This window comes from Lactuca saligna, chromosome 5 (genome assembly GCF_052625555.1).
Source record: "Lactuca saligna cultivar CGN05327 chromosome 5, ASM5262555v1, whole genome shotgun sequence".
NCBI classification, from domain to species: Eukaryota; Viridiplantae; Streptophyta; class Magnoliopsida; order Asterales; family Asteraceae; genus Lactuca; species Lactuca saligna.
In genome coordinates this window covers 205,998,877-206,017,705 of record NC_136421.1, presented here as the reverse complement: position 1 = coordinate 206,017,705, position 18,829 = coordinate 205,998,877, and the positions used below count along the sequence as shown (strand labels likewise).

The window sequence follows — 18,829 nt, the reverse complement described above, 5'->3', positions numbered from 1 at the left end:
ATTTTCACCAACCAATAATAACCCAATTACCCATTCCCGTTATCCTGACTTTACGTCCCTATGACAACAACTATTACACGAGGGACCTAATCTAGGATTTTCATCGGGACGAACATACTACAAAGGGCTTCCTCAACAATAGATGTCCTAAAGGCAACCATGAGGGGGATAGAGTACACCGGTGAACACATCGTTCACAATACCTACAGGTTATGAGTCTGCCAACGTTCCACTGGACTGTCTAGAAAGAGTTTGTGGTTGTCATCCATACTCCGCTAGATGACTAAGTCAATAACAACATCGAGACCTCTCATCAATTTATCACACGTCAACTATTTGTCCATGTTCTAACCCAACATATTCTATAGATAACAATATATAAACATACATTCATATATAACTTAAAACTTGATGAGATATTCATTCAATACCCATTCCAAATAAACAGATCATATACATATATATATATATATATATATATATATATATATACACACACACACACACACATAACATGTACTCTATATGAGATACTTCATAGTTATGTGTTACAAGAAAAGGGAAGATGCCCTCACTCAAAACATATACGTAATACATACAACAATACTTGGATTAACAATCGTGTTTATGAAAGAGACTATGCACTCACTTGATAAGAAGATTATCAGACAACACTACGGCTTTTCAAGTAGTAACCCTACGATGTATCCAGAATATCTTCACACACCGGGTTTCTCGCGGGCAGATCTTCGGCTTGGAAACTCGTTTCTTCTCGGGATCTTCAGTGCTTCGGGTCTCGGGATGATACCGGGCCGGACCAGAGCAGACCATTTTTTTGGACCACCGGGGCAAAACCGTTCCGGTCTAGTCGGCTCCGGGTAAAAATCGGTTTTGGACCAACTTATTTAAAAAAAAAAAAATTGTATTATGTGAGATTTTTTAAACAAACATATTTCATTCGTTTTAAATCGGATTTACATGCGGTTTTTTTCCAATGTGTAATTTAGAGTTTGTAAATGATTTTAGACTATAATTTTGTTGTTTTTAATGTTATATTAGATGAGTTACAATCCTTCAAAGATAAGATATCAAAGCTGAAATATTTCAGCTTTTCAGCAAAAATTTAAACTTTTGTATCTTGTAAAAAATTTTAAACAAGCATATCTTATTCATTTTAAGTCAGATTGACATGAGATTTTCTCCATTGTGTAATTTAGAGTTTGTAGATGATTTTAGACTATAATTTTGTTGTTTTTGGTGTTATATTCAATTAGTTACAATACTTCAAATATGAGCTATCAAAACTGAAATATTTCAGTTTTTCAGCAAGAAATTTAAGCTTTTGTATTCTGTGAAATTCTTTAACAAAAAATATCTCATTCGTATTAAGTCGGTTTGACATGTGGTTTTTCAAACATGTAATTTAGAATTATTAGATGATTTTAGACTATAATTTTATTGTTTTTGTGTTATATTCGATGACTTACAATCCTTTAAAGATGAAATATCAAAGCTAAAATATTTTCGCTTTTCAGCAAAAAAAAAATTTAACTTTTGAATTCTATGAAATTCTTTAAACAATAATATCTTATTTTTTTAAGTTGAGTTGACATGATGATTTTTCCAAATTATAATTAGAGTTTGTAGATGGGTTTAAACTATAATTTTGTTGTTTTCGGTGTTACATTCAATGAGTTACAATCCTTCATACAAATGCTATAAAGTATAAACAATCAAAATGTGACCGGTCTAAATAACACAAGAAACGAAAACATATATATTTTTATGAGTTGTACCGTATCAAAACCAAAAAATATTTATTTTACCAAGTTGTAATGTATCAAACCTTGCAATATATTCATTTTAACGAGTTGTATCAAACCCAAAATTGTGTTTTAACAGGTTGTACTATATGCATGTAAAGTTGTACCGGTCCAAATGGGTCCAAAAACCAGAAAACCCAAACCTAGACCTAGACATGGACCTGGACCTGGTAAGTGTCATCCGACTCGGTCCACAATCCATAATATTCTTTGAAACCGGTTCGGTCCAAGAGTTTGTCCGGTCCGGTCCAAATGGTCATCCCTAGTGTATGGTGTGTGGTCCGATCCAAATTGTGTTTGACATGTGGTTTTTTCAAACATGTAATTTAGAATTATTAGATGATTTTAGACTATAATTTTATTGTTTTTGTGTTATATTCGATGAGTTACAATCCTTCAAAGATGAAATATCAAAGCAAAAATATTTTCGCTTTTCAGCAAAAAAAAAAATTAACTTTTAAATTCTATGAAATTCTTTAAACAATAATATCTTATTTTTTTTTTTTTAAGTTGAGTTGACATGATGATTTTTCCAAATTATAATTTAGAGTTTGTAGATGGGTTTAAACTATAATTTTGTTGTTTTTGGTGTTACATTCAATGAGTTACAATCCTTCATACAAATTATATAAAGTATAAACAATCAAAATTTGACCGGTCTAAATGACACAAGAAACGAAAACATATATATTTTTATGAGTTGTACTGTATCAAAACCAAAAAATATTTATTTTACCAAGTTGTAATGTATCAAACCCTGCAATATATTCATTTTAACAAGTTGTATCAAACCTAAAATTGTGTTTTAACAGGTTGTACTACATGCATGTAAAATTGTACCGGTTCAAACGGATCCAAGAAACAGAAAACTCAAACCTAGATCTAGACATGGACCTAGACCTGGTAAGTGTCATCCGGTTCGGTTCACAGTCCATAATATTCTTTGAAACCGGTCCGGTCCAAGAGTCGGTTCGGTCCGGTCCAAATGCTCACCCCTAGTGTATGGTGTGTAGTATTTTGGTAAACTCACTAAGCTTCGTGCATGAATAAAAAAATGTTGCGTACTAATCATCTCCCTTTATATATGCGTATACGTATAATCTTAATCATAACCAATGGTTCTCTTTCTAGATTGTATTTTGTCCTACAAATTAATAAATGTTTTCTTTAAGAGCCAAAAAATAGATATCTTTTACATTTACACCAAATAATGATAGTTGAATTTTTATTCTATTTTTTTATGGTCCCTTTCAAATACAATTGATGATTCTAATGGACCCTTACACATATAATTGATGAGTTTATATACATATATATTAGAGCTATGGAAAAAAAAAAAAAATAGGCACCTCAGGTTTTTGGGCCCAAAGCACTAGCTCATGTTGCAACAACCCTTGACCAGTTTGGTCATCTCGAATAAAAGTAGACGTATGATTTAATGGACTATTTCAAATTTTCATATCTCAAAGTTTTGGTATATTGTCTAACCATATGCATTTTCACATAAAGACATGTGATTCAATGGACTATTTCATATCTTTCACATCCCAAAGTTTTGATATATCCTCTAACCATGTTCACTTTCACATAAAGATGTACGATTTAGTGGACAATTTCATATATTTCACATCACAAAGTTGTGGTGTATTGTTTAACCGTGTCCATTTTGACATAAAAGACCTATGATTCAATGAATCATTTCACAATTTTCAAAGTCGAACAATAATGTTTGATTTGTTAATTAATCTTAGAAATAATTACTCATTATCAAAATACTTTTTAAAATAACTAAAATAGAAATAACTTATGTTTTATATTTTAAAAATAAATTAACTAGTATGATGATCTATATAGTGGTTGAGATGTATAAATCTATTAGAAAAAAAAAAGTTTTAAAATCCAACATACACACTCAAAATATTCTTTGGTTTTATAGTTTGATCTTATCAAACATATTTGAAGTACTTTAATTCTAAAAAATACATAATTTGATTAGTCAATTAAAACACCATTTAAGATAACTACTCTAATAATAAGTAAAGAATAATAGGCGTTAGAGATGAATATAATAATAGAAAACCAAAAATTTCAAGAATCTAGACAAAATTACGCTATCATTTTTCTAATACAAGACTTTTACTTTTTAATACAATACTTTCATGGGGAAATAGCGGTTGTGATATCAATTAGCAGAAGCTTTAGATTTTTACATTAAATATTTTTAGAGGGTCTTCACTCTTTCTTCATAATCACATGCGAGTAGCCAAAACGATGATGATTTTATCACATGATGATATGATTTTATAATATAGAAGTATTGCTTAATTTCGATGAAGTATAATTTCTTGGGATACCCCTAAAAATAAGGGCTCTGAATTCATGATGATACCCATGAGAACATTGATCACAGATTTCCTTAAAACTTTCAATTATTGCTCACCTGACCTAATAATGTTCTTTTAAGTTTTTAACTCCCCCACCATTTTGCTTCAAATCGCTACTAAATCTTCAGCGACTACGTTGCTTCACCTGCAAACTTCCTCTCGTTAGCCATTTTTCAAGCTCTCGCCTTCATCAATGGCAACTGAAAAGATTTGGGTGTCGATTGTTTAACCCGATTGAAAACAATTTCATTACCTTCTTGAAATCTTGATTTCCTATAATCAATACGCTCTGTTTTTTTTTTTTTTTTCTTTTCTTTTGTTTTCATGGTGGGAAAAGGGGAAATCAGTAGTGTTTTCGAGGTGGGTTCGCAACAAAAAGTCAAGATTCATTTGCTCTTTTGTTTTTTCTGTGTGGATCTGGTCTGCTCTCTTTTCGTTTTCTCATCACCGAACTAACGGATACCATGTGAGAAACTTAATTCCGTGGTCATTAATGGCGGTTTTGTGACCTCAATTTCAAATTTCATCATCTGGGTGTTTCCTTTTAGTTAAACATTTGAGAAAGAATTTGGGTTTTAGTCGATGGTGATTACTTCTGTCTGGTAGCAAATAAACACTCGAAAAAAGGTACGCTTTCTTCTTCAATCAAACAAACGCGTATTTAACCTAATTCACTTCTAGCTTTCTTTTTGGCTTCTTGTTTAGATCTGTCACTGTTTGAACTTGATTCTTTAATGGCGGCAATTGATGATTCTTCAAAAAAATTTTTGCTTTTGTCTTTAACTGGTATGAAGCCGGACAATTTCTTCGAATTTTGTCTTTTTCTCGATTAAAAATCCTCAACAGATTGCGCAACAAATGTACCCCAAACGGGATTCTTCTTAATTTTTTATAAATTTTCTGACTTCTTCAATCCATTTTTTGTTCTAATTAGAATATGCCTCAAGAACGCTTGAGATCAGTTGTGTATCGATCATTTGTCACCTGCGAAGATCCAAGAGGTGTCGTCGAAGGGAAAACAATCAGAATCTCCAAAATTGATCCTACAAAAACGTTAAAGAATTCGAAAGAAAAAGCAAAAGAAAAAGAAAAAATGTCTTCTAGTAAAGCCCCATCTTCCTACGAGCTTGTTGAGGTCAAAAATGGAGCTCAAAAGCTAAACGAAGCTATCGATTCTTGGTCAAACGGAGGTCATTTCAGAAGTCAACCGAAAGATATAGCTAAAGATTTGCTAAAAGGCGCTCTTGATCTTCAAGAATCTCTCATGATGCTTGGAAAATTGCAAGAAGCTTCATGTATGGCTAAGTTGAAGAAAAAACAAGAAAAGTCGAGTGAAGTTCTTGTTGGGAAAATAAACTCAGATCGATTTGAAAGCTTTCAAAGTTATGATATGGGTTTTGAAAAGCAAAGAAAATCAGAAAATGGGTCTTCAAAAGATTGTTATTCAGAGCTAAGAGATGTGATTAGAGATGGGCTTTCAAAACAAAATCTTTTGCCAAACAAGTCTTTTCAAGAAAGTGTTTTTGCAGGTAGCAGGGAGCTAGTCGCAGGTGTTGAAAAGTTTAAATATAAATACTGTTACTGATTTACTGATACTGATACTGATACTGTTTGTAGGTGAGAGGAAATTGCAGTTGTCACCGGATATGGCTTCAACGAGTTCAAGTAGATCTTCTTCAATGGTGTATTCGACTCATGAGTTTACATCTTCTGAGTCGTTATCTTCAAGGGCTACTGAGGATAAGTCAAAAGGGTCAAACTTGATTGCAAAACTTATGGGGTTAGATGAGTTTCCTTCAAAACCAATTCCTTCTACTCCTATTAATAAGTTGAAAAGTAGCAAAATGAGGCCATTTTTTGATGTTGATTTACCGAATGGAAAGAAACCGAACTTTTTTGCTCAAAAGATGGATAGAGAACATATGACATTAGATGGAATCATCAAAATGGTGCAAACGAAAGGGCTTTTGAGAAGCAACAAACGGGAAATTAAACAAAAAAGATTTGAAGATGATGATGTGCCACCGATTGTTTTAATGAAGCCCCAAAAAGGTAAAGGAAATGTGAATGTGAATACAAATTCGATTAGAAAGCTTCATCAAGAAAAGGCGAAAGCCGAAGAGAAGGCAATGAAGAGTAGAGAGAAATCGGGGTGTAATAAGCAGAAAGGTTGTGTTCAAGGTGTTATGAAACAAGAAAGAAAGCAAGAAATGGAGAAAAAGATAGATAAGATTCAAAAGATTCCACCACAATTAAAGAAGAAACAAGTTGAGAATGTGAAATTAACAAATTCGGTTTCGAAAAATGATTCTTTGAAGCCAAAGAAAAAAGCTCTCACGAATCCCATCACAAAACGAATATCATCTTCAGGTTTATCTTCCAACAAGTCTAGTAATCAAAAGAAGAATGTGAAGTTGGAAAAAGTGGTCAACAAAGTCAACGAGCCATTGACTACCATTGTGAGTTCTTTTAAACTTTAGATATTTGAAATTGGCACATTTTAATTCCAATGTGGATTGGGCTCTTTGTGGATACCGGGATCGAAGAAAAAACCTTTTTTTTAGAAAGTATAAGTTTTTAATCCTAACATTGTTACATGGTATTGCAGATTCATGAAGTTTTACAGATTGATTCGCCTAAAGAGCATGAAATTCAAGATTCTGAAGTTACAAGAAATGATATGGAAGAAACGGGTGTTTCTGATGTCAATCAACCAAAAGACGAAATCTTGAAAACTATAAACAGTTTTCAAGATTCCGAAATCTTGAAAACTATAAACAGTTTTCAAGATTCCGAAATCTTGAAAACTGAAAGCAATATTCAAGATGTTGAAATCTTGAAAACTGTAAGCAGTTTTCAAGATTCCGAAATCTTGAAAACTATAGACAGTTTTCAAGATTTTGAGCCCACAAATTTTGGGCTTTTTCAAGACTGTGTAAACGAGTTTTTGGAGCATGAAAGCCGAAGGAAAAATCCATGGCTTACAATTTCCGTATTAGCATCAAGAAACTGTGGTTTAGAAGAAGACGAGTTAATGAGGGAGATTGTGAAAGGAGTTGAAAATTTAAGAAATTATAGTAAGTTTTCTAATGAGAATTCGAATGGAGATAAGGTTTATGAGTTTTTAGAAAGAGATTTATGTTTTAATAAAATGGGAGGAACATGGAGTAGTGGTTGGAAAGATGGTTGTACCCTAGATGAAGTTGAGGAAGCTGTGTTGGATTTGGAGAAGATTGTTTTAAGTAAATTAATTGATGATATGCTTATGGAACTTGTATTAGAAATAGGTTTTAGATCGTGATAAGTTTCTTTTGTAACGTTTTATAGTGTAAAGAAAATGGAATATCTAATGATATTATCATAGTATATTTTCGGATATAATGTTATGTATGTAGATAAAGAAAAAGGTTAAATGATAGAAATAGTTGTGAACTTTTGTTGATTTTGTTTATCAATAGCATCTTATTTTCGGTTTTTTTATTGTAACATTGAAATTTTAAAAATTTACCATGACGTGTCATTTTCAAACACAGAATTTATGTTACTTTAATGTATGAAAAAAGATAAAAATTTAAAGCATGATATGCTATAATCGGGAAGATTTTTAAAAAACGCAATGCCTTGGTAAGAAAAAAAAAGAACGAAGTAATAGAAATAACTTTTTTATATAGTACATTCTTATAAAAGAAAGTAATAAATAGAAATAAATGAAGATAGAATGTTATATGGAAATGCATTATTATTTCTTACATTTAGACTTGCATAAAAAACTGAAATTGTTCATCTCCTTATTAAATTTGATGTTTCCCATAATCACACGCTATCTTAGATAAGAGAATTTTAGTATATTAAGCAAAATTTTAAAATTTTAAATTTCCTAGTGCTTTTCCCTTATTCAAGTAAAAGAGTACTACTTAGTTTCAACTAATCTGAAATTAAGATCATGGCCAAATAAAAAGGGTACAAAATTAAATGCTGCTAGTGATTTGGGACAATATATCTCTATTCTATACATATAAAGATGAAGAACCCTAATGCTTGATTAAGAAAATCAAGAAGCACCTTTAAAGATAAGGAAACTAAGAGTCTCCAATGAGAAATAGATGAAAGACCCTTTTGAATGAGTGAAAAAACAACTGAAATTTGAACCCACAACACATTGCCATCCACTTCCATAAATCCTATCAAATTCCTGCATATTCATCAAAACCCCACAAAATTATTTCACAAAAAAGAAAGATCTACAAGCAAAAAAGATACCTTCTTGATGTAAGCAGCAATGGAGGTGTAGTCAACAACATCATAGATATCAAGAGCTTGAGATGCAGAATCCATGGCATGAGCCTGCATCTTCAATGGCATATCGGTGTCCTTCACATATGCTTTCCCTTCCAACATATTCTATAGTTTCTTGATTTTACCCAAGAAAATCAAGATTCTTGGTATTTAATATTTATAGTGTGATCATCGGAAATAGGAAAAGAGTGTGATTGTAGATGAGAAATTAGGGGCCATAAGTCCTTTAACAAACATGAAAGTTCTAGTCGACGGATTTTAGACGTATAAGAGAGGTCCACTGCCATTGTATGGTGGCATGTTTTGTTGTTTTTCACAAGAGTCTCAACATGTACCCATCAAGTAAGTTGTTATCCAAGATGACACCCATGACTTATGATTGTCACTTTTTGTATATAAAGTACACCACTTTTATTTTATTTTCATTATTCAAAGGGAACTATCGACACGTAATATGTAACATGTGAAATGATATAAATATTTGTCAACATCATATTTGATTAAGTTTAGAATGATCGTTTCAGACTTGTTGCGTGTCGACATTTCATTTAAATTTTATTTTTATCAAACATCACGTGGAAGAGGAACATGAATATAACATAAGTGTTAGTTAATCTTTATTTGTTGGCTTTTTATTTTCAGTTAAATAAGTTCGTTTTTTTCGGTTTTCTTATATCTTAAATCTAACCATAACAAAACCGATTAAGGATCAGTTTAATTGGTTTCGGTTATTTGGTTACGTTTTTTTTGTTCGGTTTACCAGTTAAACCGAATAAAATTTCTCACGTAGTTTTTTTAAAACTAAATAGAAAAATACTAACTTCTACTAAATGGAAAAAATTCACTAATATATAAAGATGAAAGAGATAATCGTATTAGAAGCCCAAATAAAAGATTTTGAAAGATCAAGAATCCTATTAGGTTTTACATTCCTACACCTATTAGAAGCCCAAATAAAAGATTGTGAAACAATCTTATCAACCATCTTAATATCATAGGCTTCACTTTGGCGAAGATAGTAGCATTGCGAACCCACTAAAGCATGTAACAAGTGGCTTCCAAGAAAGTCTTGACAATATAGTGTAAATGAAGCCTAAAAAAACCACTTAACTAATCTGCATACGTGTCAAAAATAGAATATCTAAATCCCATCGAGTTCCAACCAAGGACCAAATAGAAACCGACACACTCACTTTGATAGTGGACATAATTCCAGCTAGATGGAGTAAATTAGTCATTATCATGGTCAAACATTTGAATAAGTTGCCTACCATAACCAATTTGGAAATGAGAGGTATTAGCATTTCTTATGTGTTAGGTCGCATGCTTTTTGTTTGATACAAAGTTTTTCTGTAACACTTTGTTTCGGGTTGTTTCATAATTCGGGACCGTGACACAAGGATCAAGTATCGTAAGGCCTCGGGCCTTGGGAATGAAAGGTTTAGCCCCATTTGGTAGTGGATAATGTAGGTTGCGAGTATTGAGCATTCAGTTTGTGTTTTGGAGCTCAATGGTATATCAGAAAAGTGTAGTATGGGCTTTTATAAATTTTGGATTTAAGTTCAGAAGGTCTTAAGGAAAAGGATAGTTGATATGATTGTAGAGTATCTCATTACCTTTCTGTGGATATAAAGAACGTCGAAATCGGAGGTGGAACGAAGAAGTTATAACCGTTTGAAGTTACAAGAGTTTAGGGTTAAGCCAAGTACGTTGGATGTACATGGAGTACACTGAGCGTATGAGGCTCAGATGATCATAATGGACCACCCACATACGTTGGGCGTATGCCAAACAGATCAAAACCCTAGTTTTGGGTCTTGGACCCTATTTAAACACCTTAACGTCTTGGACCCTAGTTTTGGGTCTTGGACCCTATTTAAACCCCGAGAATGAAACCCTAATTACTTTTTGAGTATTTTGAGCTTGGGAATGATATTTGAGAGGATTTTTGGTAATCTTAAAGGAAGAATATCTCTTGGAAGTTGCATTGGTGTGGTTGAAGCTTGTGGATCTAGAATCATCACCAACTTGGAAAGTTTTTTGAGGTATAAAGCTCTTAACTTAATGGTTCATTTGGTTAGATCTAGTTAGGGATTGTTTTGTTCTTTTTATGGTCATTTAAGTCATGCATGAGAGTATGAGCTACTCCATAAGCTATGGATGGTAGATTTTAGCATTTTTGAAGTCCATTGTTCATAAAAATGCAATATTGTGGGTTATATTGGACAATGGATGAGTTAGGGTTCTTATTATTGGGTTTATTGAGTATTGGATCCCACTAAGACATGCAAAGGAGTAAAGTCGCCAACTTTACATGTTAATACATCATTTAGGATTAGATATGAGAATTAGACATAATGGCTTAACCAATTAAGCACTTAATAGCGATTTTGGCTTGTTGTAGAGTACGCTAGGTGTACCCAGCTCGTATGCAATGCGTACTAGCCAAAGGCGACATACGTAAGGCATAAGTTTGAGTACGTTGGGCGTACTCAGTAGCCTTTGACTTTTGTTGACTTTTGCGATTTGGGCTATATTTGGACTATTAGGGTTTTGGGCCTTGTTAGGTCATTAGTCTTTCTAACTTTGGGCCATTTTTAGGTTTTGGTTCTCCTTGAATTTGGGCCCACGATGGGCTTTGGGTATCATTTAGGAAGTTGGGCCATATTGGGCTTTTGGTGCCATTAGGTTGGGCCTCGATTTTTAGGCCAAATGAGGAAAGAGTAAAATGGTCTTTTACCCTAAGTGTGTTGGACAATTGAATTAGATTTCTAGTTATGGGTTATGGCCTAATTATTAATTGGTGTTCTGTTTGATTGATTAGCACGGGGATTTTCCGTATCAACAGTCCGAGCGTTTATCTTAATTTTAGTAGTTTGAGGTGAGTTCTCTCACTATGCTAATGTGTAACATCCATAAAATATGGTCCTGAAAATTTCATTTTTAATTATTAAATAAACCGTAGTTATTAAAATCATTCTATCAAAACATAAGTCATAGTATTCCAAACATCAAATCAGAGTATCATATCAAAACATCAGAGTAAACATCCCAGGCTAAAACGTCATGGTGCATGTAATGCAGTCATCCCGAGCTCTTCCCTTTGATACCAGAAGTACCTGAAACCAAAATTGAAAATCGTAAGCACGAAGCTTAGTGAGTTCCCCATACTACCAAATATCATACACATAATCACATATGTTGGGCCCTCGCCCCTTCATTGGCCCCGCCCGGCATCAGGCCCAGCCTAGCATCGAGCCCCGCTCGGTATACATATCTGTTTATCCCAGTCCCTGCCTATCATTGGGCCTCGCCGACTATTCATATACAATCAAAATCACATAATCATGCTAGCACATAAAGAAAACATATGAAGTACTATGAGTTCCAGTTCTAAGGCCTCGCCTATCATGGAACCCTATCCGCACTCAACTAGTAATGAGATACGGGACTAGGGATTCTAGGAAGACCCTACGTATGGTACTAGGGAAAACCACACTCACTTTATGAAGTTCAAGAGAAGGGACAAGTTGCTTCTAGCTCGAAGGGGTGACATCGAAAGAGCTCCACACTCAATGGGCAAAGAAGTAAAAGCTCCATCCTAATAGACCTGAGAACATATGAGGTGGTCATAGTGGGTTTTGGTGTATAGATATATATATAATATGTTGATAAACTTGACGTTGCATAAGTTCTTGTTATATGACATAAGGATATATTGCATTTTAGCAATTGGAGAATGTCACAACCCATATATGATGTGATCATGGAAACCTAGAGAGGAATATCATGCCACTTTTTAGCTTTTCGTTGAGATCAAAGGGGGATGCATATGCATATATGGCATTGTTAGTCTAGTTGTTTCCATCAAGCCGAGTCATAATCATAAGAGGGCTTGAATGTGAAGGGAATTGATAGCTATAGGGGTTAGACATAATTGGTCCGTTAAACTAGTTGAGATGTGTATGTAGGAAGGTTGGTCTTGGGTTTTTACGGGGAACCTCATCGTACATGCATATAATGGTTTTGACTTTTGAACTTAAGTACATGACAATATTGTATTATGATGTTTTGGCCTACTAGCAAGGCCAACATCATTTGGTGCCTCGATATGAATTAATGTGTTATATTATAGGACAAGGGGTTGTTTGATATGCCTCTTATTGGGTCTAGTAATAGGCTAAGTCTGACTCGGTCAGATCCAAACTATTTAATATAGGCATATAAATCAGCCTGGAACCGGAGTAGAACCGAAAAAACCAAAAACCAAATAAGTCATAAACTAAGAACTAAAAAAACAAACTGGATACCACTATTCGGTTCCAACCGGTTCGGTTATATTAAGAAATGTGCTATCTAAGAAGGTGTTCGGAACCAAAATCTAAAAATTGAAAACCGAATGAGCCATAAACTAAGAATTGAAAACCAAACCAAATACCACTATTTGGTTTCAACCGGTTCCGGTTTGGTTCAATTTTTTGGTTAAAAAACACATCTCTAGTTTAATATCACACTTAGAAGCCCCTGACTTAGTCATGAATTCTTTGATATTCCTCTTACTCTGTTAGATTTATAGTTGTATATGACTCAATCATACCTTAATTCAATCCTACCTTGAATCAATTAAACCTAACTCAATAAAATAATAATCAAACAACCATTTTGTATTTTATTTAACGTAAATTATATAAAATTTAAGATTTCTTTGAATCACATATTATAAACTCTATAGGCATAGTATTTGGATGAAAAGGACATAATTTTTTTGGTGAAGGACCAAACATTAAAAATTGATATTGAAAGGAGTGTTAACGTAGTGCTCAAGTATATATTCAGGGTTTAACAGCAAGTTCTCAAACTCTCGACACGCAACTCCAAATTTATTTAGCCCCGAAGACGTTTCTCAGCGATTCTCGATACAAAATTCGTTCTTCTAAGTTCAAGATTATTAGGATATCTCGGAAATTTTGCAGAAAAATGGGTGATCAAATATCACCCGTCATCAGAGACAGAGATCGAGAGCTGCTTCTACCCATCGCCAACACCCCTGATGACCAACAAGTATCTCCAAAACCCCCGTCCTCTGCAACTCCCTTCTCTCATCACGCCGGCCGTGAGGTTTTCCCTCATACCCTTTTGCATTTTCCAATGTATTTCGTTAAATTTGATTGCTTCATTTCGGTTTGGTTGATTTTTGATCCTAATTGAGTATTGATCAGGGTTTTTTACTTTTAGACGAAACACCTTTTAATGTATATGCTTTTAGGTTTAGTAATTGCTTTGATTTGGTTACTGAAACGAAAAATTGGGTCTTGATTAAGAGTTTTTTAGGAGGGTTTATTAGAACGAACGAAAATCCCGAATTGTGCTTCGTTCCATTGCCGAATTGAATTGAAAATTCGGATCTTGACTACGGATTGACATTCATTGTCACACGTCTCCTGAAAACAACCCAATTGCAAGCGTATTTTGGTTATTTAGTCCAAATTAAGAACCAATTGTTCGTTCATATCGTCAATTTTTAGTAACAATCCCAGTTTATGCTCCAAGATTCTCAAAATATACAATTGATTTTATGTTTATGTCCGATTAGGGTCTCTTCTACATTCATCTTACCTCATACATTACATTTTTCATGTAGACTTTCTCCAAAGTTCTTAGAAGCTGGGCATCTAAAAAATTCATGACTGGATGGTATGCATAATTCTCATTTCTGATCCTTTTACTTATATGACATGACATGACCTGACATAAAAGATCTGTAGTCTGTACACATTCTTGATATCTCAACGGTGAAAAAGACGTGAATGCCCTTCTCATTATCATCATAATAACCTACAACTATAGATTAGATTTGAATATATGATCACATTTTCTTTTTGTTGTAGTGTCATTCTATTACCATTAGCTATTACTTTCTACATAACATGGTGGTTTATACATTTTGTGGATGGTTTCTTCTCTCCTATCTATGCTCAACTTGGCATAAATATATTCGGTAAGCATACATGTTATGCTATTCATTTACACCAAATTTGAATGTTAAAGTTTCATGATATTGATAATTTTGATCCTAATTAATCAAATTATACAAATAAATTTTATTTAGGTCTTGGGTTTATAACTTCGGTGACATTCATATTTGTGGTGGGGATCTTTATGTCTTCATGGTTGGGTGCATCTGTCTTAAGCCTTGGTGAATGGTTTATCAAAAGAATGCCATTTGTTCGCCATATTTATGATGCTTCTAAGCAAATTAGTGCTGCAATATCTCCAGGTTTGTGGGCCCCACCCTAACTTTTCTTACCCTTTAATAAAAAAAAAATGTTATTTGTGATAATCTATGGTAAAAGAAAATCGTTTTGTAACAAAAAAATGCAGATCAAAATACACGAGCGTTTAAGGAAGTTGTGATTATGAGGCATCCTCGTGTTGGTGAATATGCATTTGGGTTCATTACTTCATCATTCATTCTCCAGGTGTGTATTTTTGTGTTTTGAAAATTGGTGGATATTTGTATAATTATTGATTTATTTGTTGATATATATATATATATATTTTTGCAAAATAGAGTTATTCGGGGGATGAAGAGTTGTATTCGGTGTATGTCCCAACAAATCATCTTTACATTGGAGATATATTTTTGGTGAAATCAAAAGATGTTATAAGACCAAACTTATCTGTTCGTGAAGGAATTGGTGAGTTATCGTTTCGTTATTTTATTTGTTTTGTAAATGATGTTTAAAATGTATTTGAGAAAATGACGACACGCTTGGGGGAAATGAAAGGAAAAAATTAATAAAGACAAATTTCTTAAAAGTTAGGACTTAATAGGAAAAGCCTTGTTTTACTGACTTTTCCTATTAAGTCATTCTTTCTGTATTAAGTAAAAAAGAAACCTATATAGATAGCTTACCAGATCAAAACATAAACATATCCCCATTAAGTTGACTTAATGGGGACATGATCTGGTAAGCTAGACATATAGGTTTCTTTTTTACTTAATACAGAAAGAATGACTTAGTTAATAGGGAAATTCAATGAAATAAGGCTTTTCCTATTAAGTCCTAACTTCTAAGAAATTTGTCTTTATTTATTTTTTCCTTTCATTTTCCCTAAGTGTGTCGTTATTTTCTCAAATACTTTTTAAACATCATTTATCTAGACAACACTGAAAAAAAAAAAAGTAATTTATTTTGCGATGTTTTTTGTTTGTACAGAAATTGTGGTATCAGGGGGCATGTCGATGCCACAAATTTTAACGACATTTGATTTGGCCATTAAAGAGTATGGACCTAGAAACAACAGAAGCTGAGGAGTATGTGAATATTTTAGATTCTTAAGTTAATCATGTTCTGCACTTGATTAAAAAATCTAACAAAGATCATGTAGACAAATGTTTTGTTATTGAATTTAGGGTTATAATTTTGTGTTTTCAGTGGTTTGATTTTGGTGTTATAAATTAGTTATATGACTATGGAGGTTGATAATGTTTTGTTGAGGCGGTTTAATTATGAAAACATGATAAGAAGTAATCAAATGATGCTATCGAGTTTATTTAACTTAAGTGAAGGAAATACCAATATAACTTTATCTTTCGGTTTATTATGACATTTTTTTAACATTATATGTGTTTCTTTATAAATAGTTGTATTTTGGAAACCATCCTACTATACCAAGGAGTAACTAATTACCTCATCGGTTACTATGTTTATGTTAATATTAACATTAACATTAACATTGCATTAATAATATCAATTAAATGAAAATGAAATAATGAGTTAATTTAATCCATAAGTTAAATAGTTGTATTTTGGAAACCCATCCGATGTTTCACTTAAGATTCAAAATAATAATAATAATAATAATAATAATAATAATAATAATAATAATAGAGATATTGAGATTTAATATCAACCACATATTTTTCATTTGCTGCTCTAACGTTCCAGCGTATCGGCAGCTGTGGGATATGCCTAATCATAAATGATTATATGACAGAAATATATAATCATATATGATTATACATGTTTATACCTATATGTCTAAACACACACACACACACACACACACACACACACACACACACATATATATATATATATATATATATATATATATATATATATATTCACTGAGTAATCATATATGATTACAACAGTTGGTGGCAGAGGTTGCAGTGGTATAAGTGACAGAGGTGGTCGTGGTTGGGTCAGATAATGGCAGAGGTGGTTGTGTGTTTTTTCGGGGTGTTTCCTCATTTTCCGTCTTGGACACTTTGGCGTGCCTTTTAGCTGCAGAATAAGAAGTTCTACAGATGCCAAATCCTCCGAAAATAACATTGATTACCATGGCATCCGAGGGAGGGGATTCTGGATTTTCCAGGATCTTCATAAGGTCTTGCTCTTTTTTCCATGGATCTTTCTTTTTCCTTCTTAGGATCTCTTTGAGATAACCATTTATCAAGAGATAACCAATCTCCTTCCTAAGGGCTTTACAATCCTAAATGTTGTGACCGAAATCCTCGTGATATGCACACCACTTGGATTTGTCTTTCTAGTTGTTAGATTTTCTCCTTTTCTTGGCCATCTTACTTTGTCGTCAAGATATTGCATGGCGAATATTAGGCCTAGAACATCTACAAAGAAGCAATAGTCGGTAATTTTAGGAAATTCTTCTTCTTCCCCTTCATCAACAAGTGTGTTAGCCCTATGATAATCGAGTTTGGAATACAGTTTTGACTTATAGGATCTCTGGGCTGAGGATTCAGCCTTCCTGTTGGGATTGTCATATGAAATTGGCATGTTGGCCGTCATTTTTATTTATTCGTCTTCTTCCAATCTGATGAACCTTAGTGCTTAACTTTTGACTTCATCTATATGTTTGCATGGAGTCATCACAAAGTCTTCGTAGAATAGAGAATCCTTCTTCAAACCCATCTTAAAGGCCTCCACGACCGTAGCCATGTCGATGTTTGGTATGTTTAGATATTCCTTATCAAACCTGCTTACAAACTCCCTTAAGGATTCTTTGGGATCCTGGACCACCCGATAAAGATCACTAGTGATCCTTTCAAACATTTTGTTGCAAGAAAATTGATTATTGAAAGATTAACTGGCAAAAGAGGTAATAGAATGAAGAGGAACATTAAGAAGCCATTTTAAGGTTGATCCTGTTAGAGTCGATCTGAAGCCTTTGCATAAACATGTTTCTTTTAAGTGTAGTGGAATGGGAATGATCTTCATTCTTTCCCTATATTGTACGATATGTTCTTCAGGATTCGTGGTTCCATCGTAAGGCTTCATGCTGGGAGTTTGGAAGCGTTTGGGAACTTCGGTATCAGCTATTGACAATGTTGTAAAACTCGCTGAGTTGTTCAATTACTCCTCCGAGTACTCGCTACTCACCCCCTTGCCGATGCGAGTTGCAGAATCTCGAGTACTCCCCGATCAGCCCCTTACTGAACTGAGCGGTATTGTAAAACCCGGTCAACTCGGTTATTAATATGTACAATATACTTAATGATTATTATTTAACACACATACATGTGATTATATATATATATATATATATATATATATATATATATATATATATATATATATATATATACATATAGGGTTAGGTTCATGTGAGACGACCTAATTTTGTGAGACCGTAAGACGCATTTTTTAATTTTTTTTTTAATTTTTTCTTAGTTAATTCAAGTTCCGAAAATAATATTTAAAAAAAAAAGAATATTTGGATTTTTCCATTTATTTTGCATTTTAAAATTATTTTTTAGAATATGTCAGTGTAATATTCTATTAGAATATTTCATGTATTTTTAAAAAAAAAATGGAATTTATTTTTATTTATTTTTATTTAATTCAAGTTCCGAAAATAATATTTAAAAAAAAGAATTTTTAGATTTTTTTCATTTATTCTGCATTTTAAAATTATTTTTTAGAATATGTTAATGTAATATTCTATTAGAATATTTCACTTATTTAAAAAAAACGAATTTTTATTTATTTTTATTTTTTGTAGTTAATTCAAGTTCCGAAAATAATATTTTAAAAAATAATTTTTGGATTTTTTCATTTATTTTGCATTTTAAAATTATTTTTAGATTTGGTCTCACAGTCTCACGAAATTAGAATGTCTCAAATGAACCTGAAACTATATATATATATATATATATATATATATATATATATATATATATATATATATATATATATATATATATATATATATATATATATCTTAAAATTTCAACAATTATTCACGAAGTAAGACCATTATGCATTTTTCTGTTTTTGTGTATTCACATGTATCTAATTT

General features: G+C 32.7%; 3 protein-coding genes across 5 annotated transcripts; 2 read left to right on the top strand and 1 right to left on the bottom strand.

Annotated features, from left to right (window-relative positions):
• The first annotated feature begins 4,021 nt into the window (after positions 1-4,021).
• On the top strand, positions 4,022-7,573 carry LOC144998643 (uncharacterized). Of its 3 annotated transcripts, none has more exons than XM_078958376.1 (4): positions 4,022-4,834; positions 5,142-5,757; positions 5,825-6,666; positions 6,816-7,573. In XM_078958376.1, the coding sequence occupies exons 2-4, from the start codon at positions 5,145-5,147 to the stop codon at positions 7,506-7,508; spliced, it is 2,148 nt and encodes a 715-aa protein (XP_078814502.1). In that variant the 5' UTR covers positions 4,022-4,834; positions 5,142-5,144; the 3' UTR covers positions 7,509-7,573. The 3 variants fall into 3 exon arrangements, with proteins under 3 accessions (XP_078814502.1, XP_078814504.1, XP_078814503.1); XM_078958378.1 differs by having other exon boundaries at positions 4,023-4,834; positions 5,142-5,736; XM_078958377.1 differs by lacking the exon at positions 4,022-4,834 and adding an exon at positions 4,860-4,993.
• Positions 7,574-8,032: 459 nt separating this feature from the next.
• Positions 8,033-8,780, bottom strand: LOC144997457 (uncharacterized). Its single transcript, XM_078957368.1, has 2 exons — positions 8,468-8,780; positions 8,033-8,399 (listed from the first exon to the last, which is right to left on the bottom strand). Exons 1-2 carry the CDS (start codon positions 8,603-8,605, stop codon positions 8,259-8,261), a joined length of 279 nt encoding a protein of 92 aa, XP_078813494.1. The 5' UTR covers positions 8,606-8,780; the 3' UTR covers positions 8,033-8,258.
• Positions 8,781-13,367: 4,587 nt separating this feature from the next.
• LOC144998912 (protein LIKE COV 1-like) lies at positions 13,368-15,950 on the top strand. Its single transcript, XM_078958646.1, has 7 exons — positions 13,368-13,621; positions 14,145-14,197; positions 14,392-14,501; positions 14,613-14,780; positions 14,885-14,982; positions 15,075-15,201; positions 15,724-15,950. Exons 1-7 carry the CDS (start codon positions 13,481-13,483, stop codon positions 15,816-15,818), a joined length of 792 nt encoding a protein of 263 aa, XP_078814772.1. The 5' UTR covers positions 13,368-13,480; the 3' UTR covers positions 15,819-15,950.
• Positions 15,951-18,829: the final 2,879 nt, after the last annotated feature.

Coding starts and splice junctions, on each gene's coding strand:
- LOC144998643 (XM_078958376.1), top strand. CDS start 5,145: ATGCCTCAAGAACGCTTGAGATCAGTTGTGTATCGATCATTTGTCACC. Junction 5,758..5,824: donor TAGCAGGGAGCTAGTCGCAG/GTGTTGAAAAGT, acceptor TACTGTTTGTAG/GTGAGAGGAAATTGCAGTTG. Junction 6,667..6,815: donor ACGAGCCATTGACTACCATT/GTGAGTTCTTTT, acceptor ATGGTATTGCAG/ATTCATGAAGTTTTACAGAT.
- LOC144997457 (XM_078957368.1), bottom strand. CDS start 8,605: ATGTTGGAAGGGAAAGCATATGTGAAGGACACCGATATGCCATTGAAG. Junction 8,400..8,467: donor TTGCTGCTTACATCAAGAAG/GTATCTTTTTTG, acceptor ATGAATATGCAG/GAATTTGATAGGATTTATGG.
- LOC144998912 (XM_078958646.1), top strand. CDS start 13,481: ATGGGTGATCAAATATCACCCGTCATCAGAGACAGAGATCGAGAGCTG. Junction 14,983..15,074: donor CTTCATCATTCATTCTCCAG/GTGTGTATTTTT, acceptor TTTGCAAAATAG/AGTTATTCGGGGGATGAAGA. Junction 15,202..15,723: donor ATCTGTTCGTGAAGGAATTG/GTGAGTTATCGT, acceptor TTGTTTGTACAG/AAATTGTGGTATCAGGGGGC.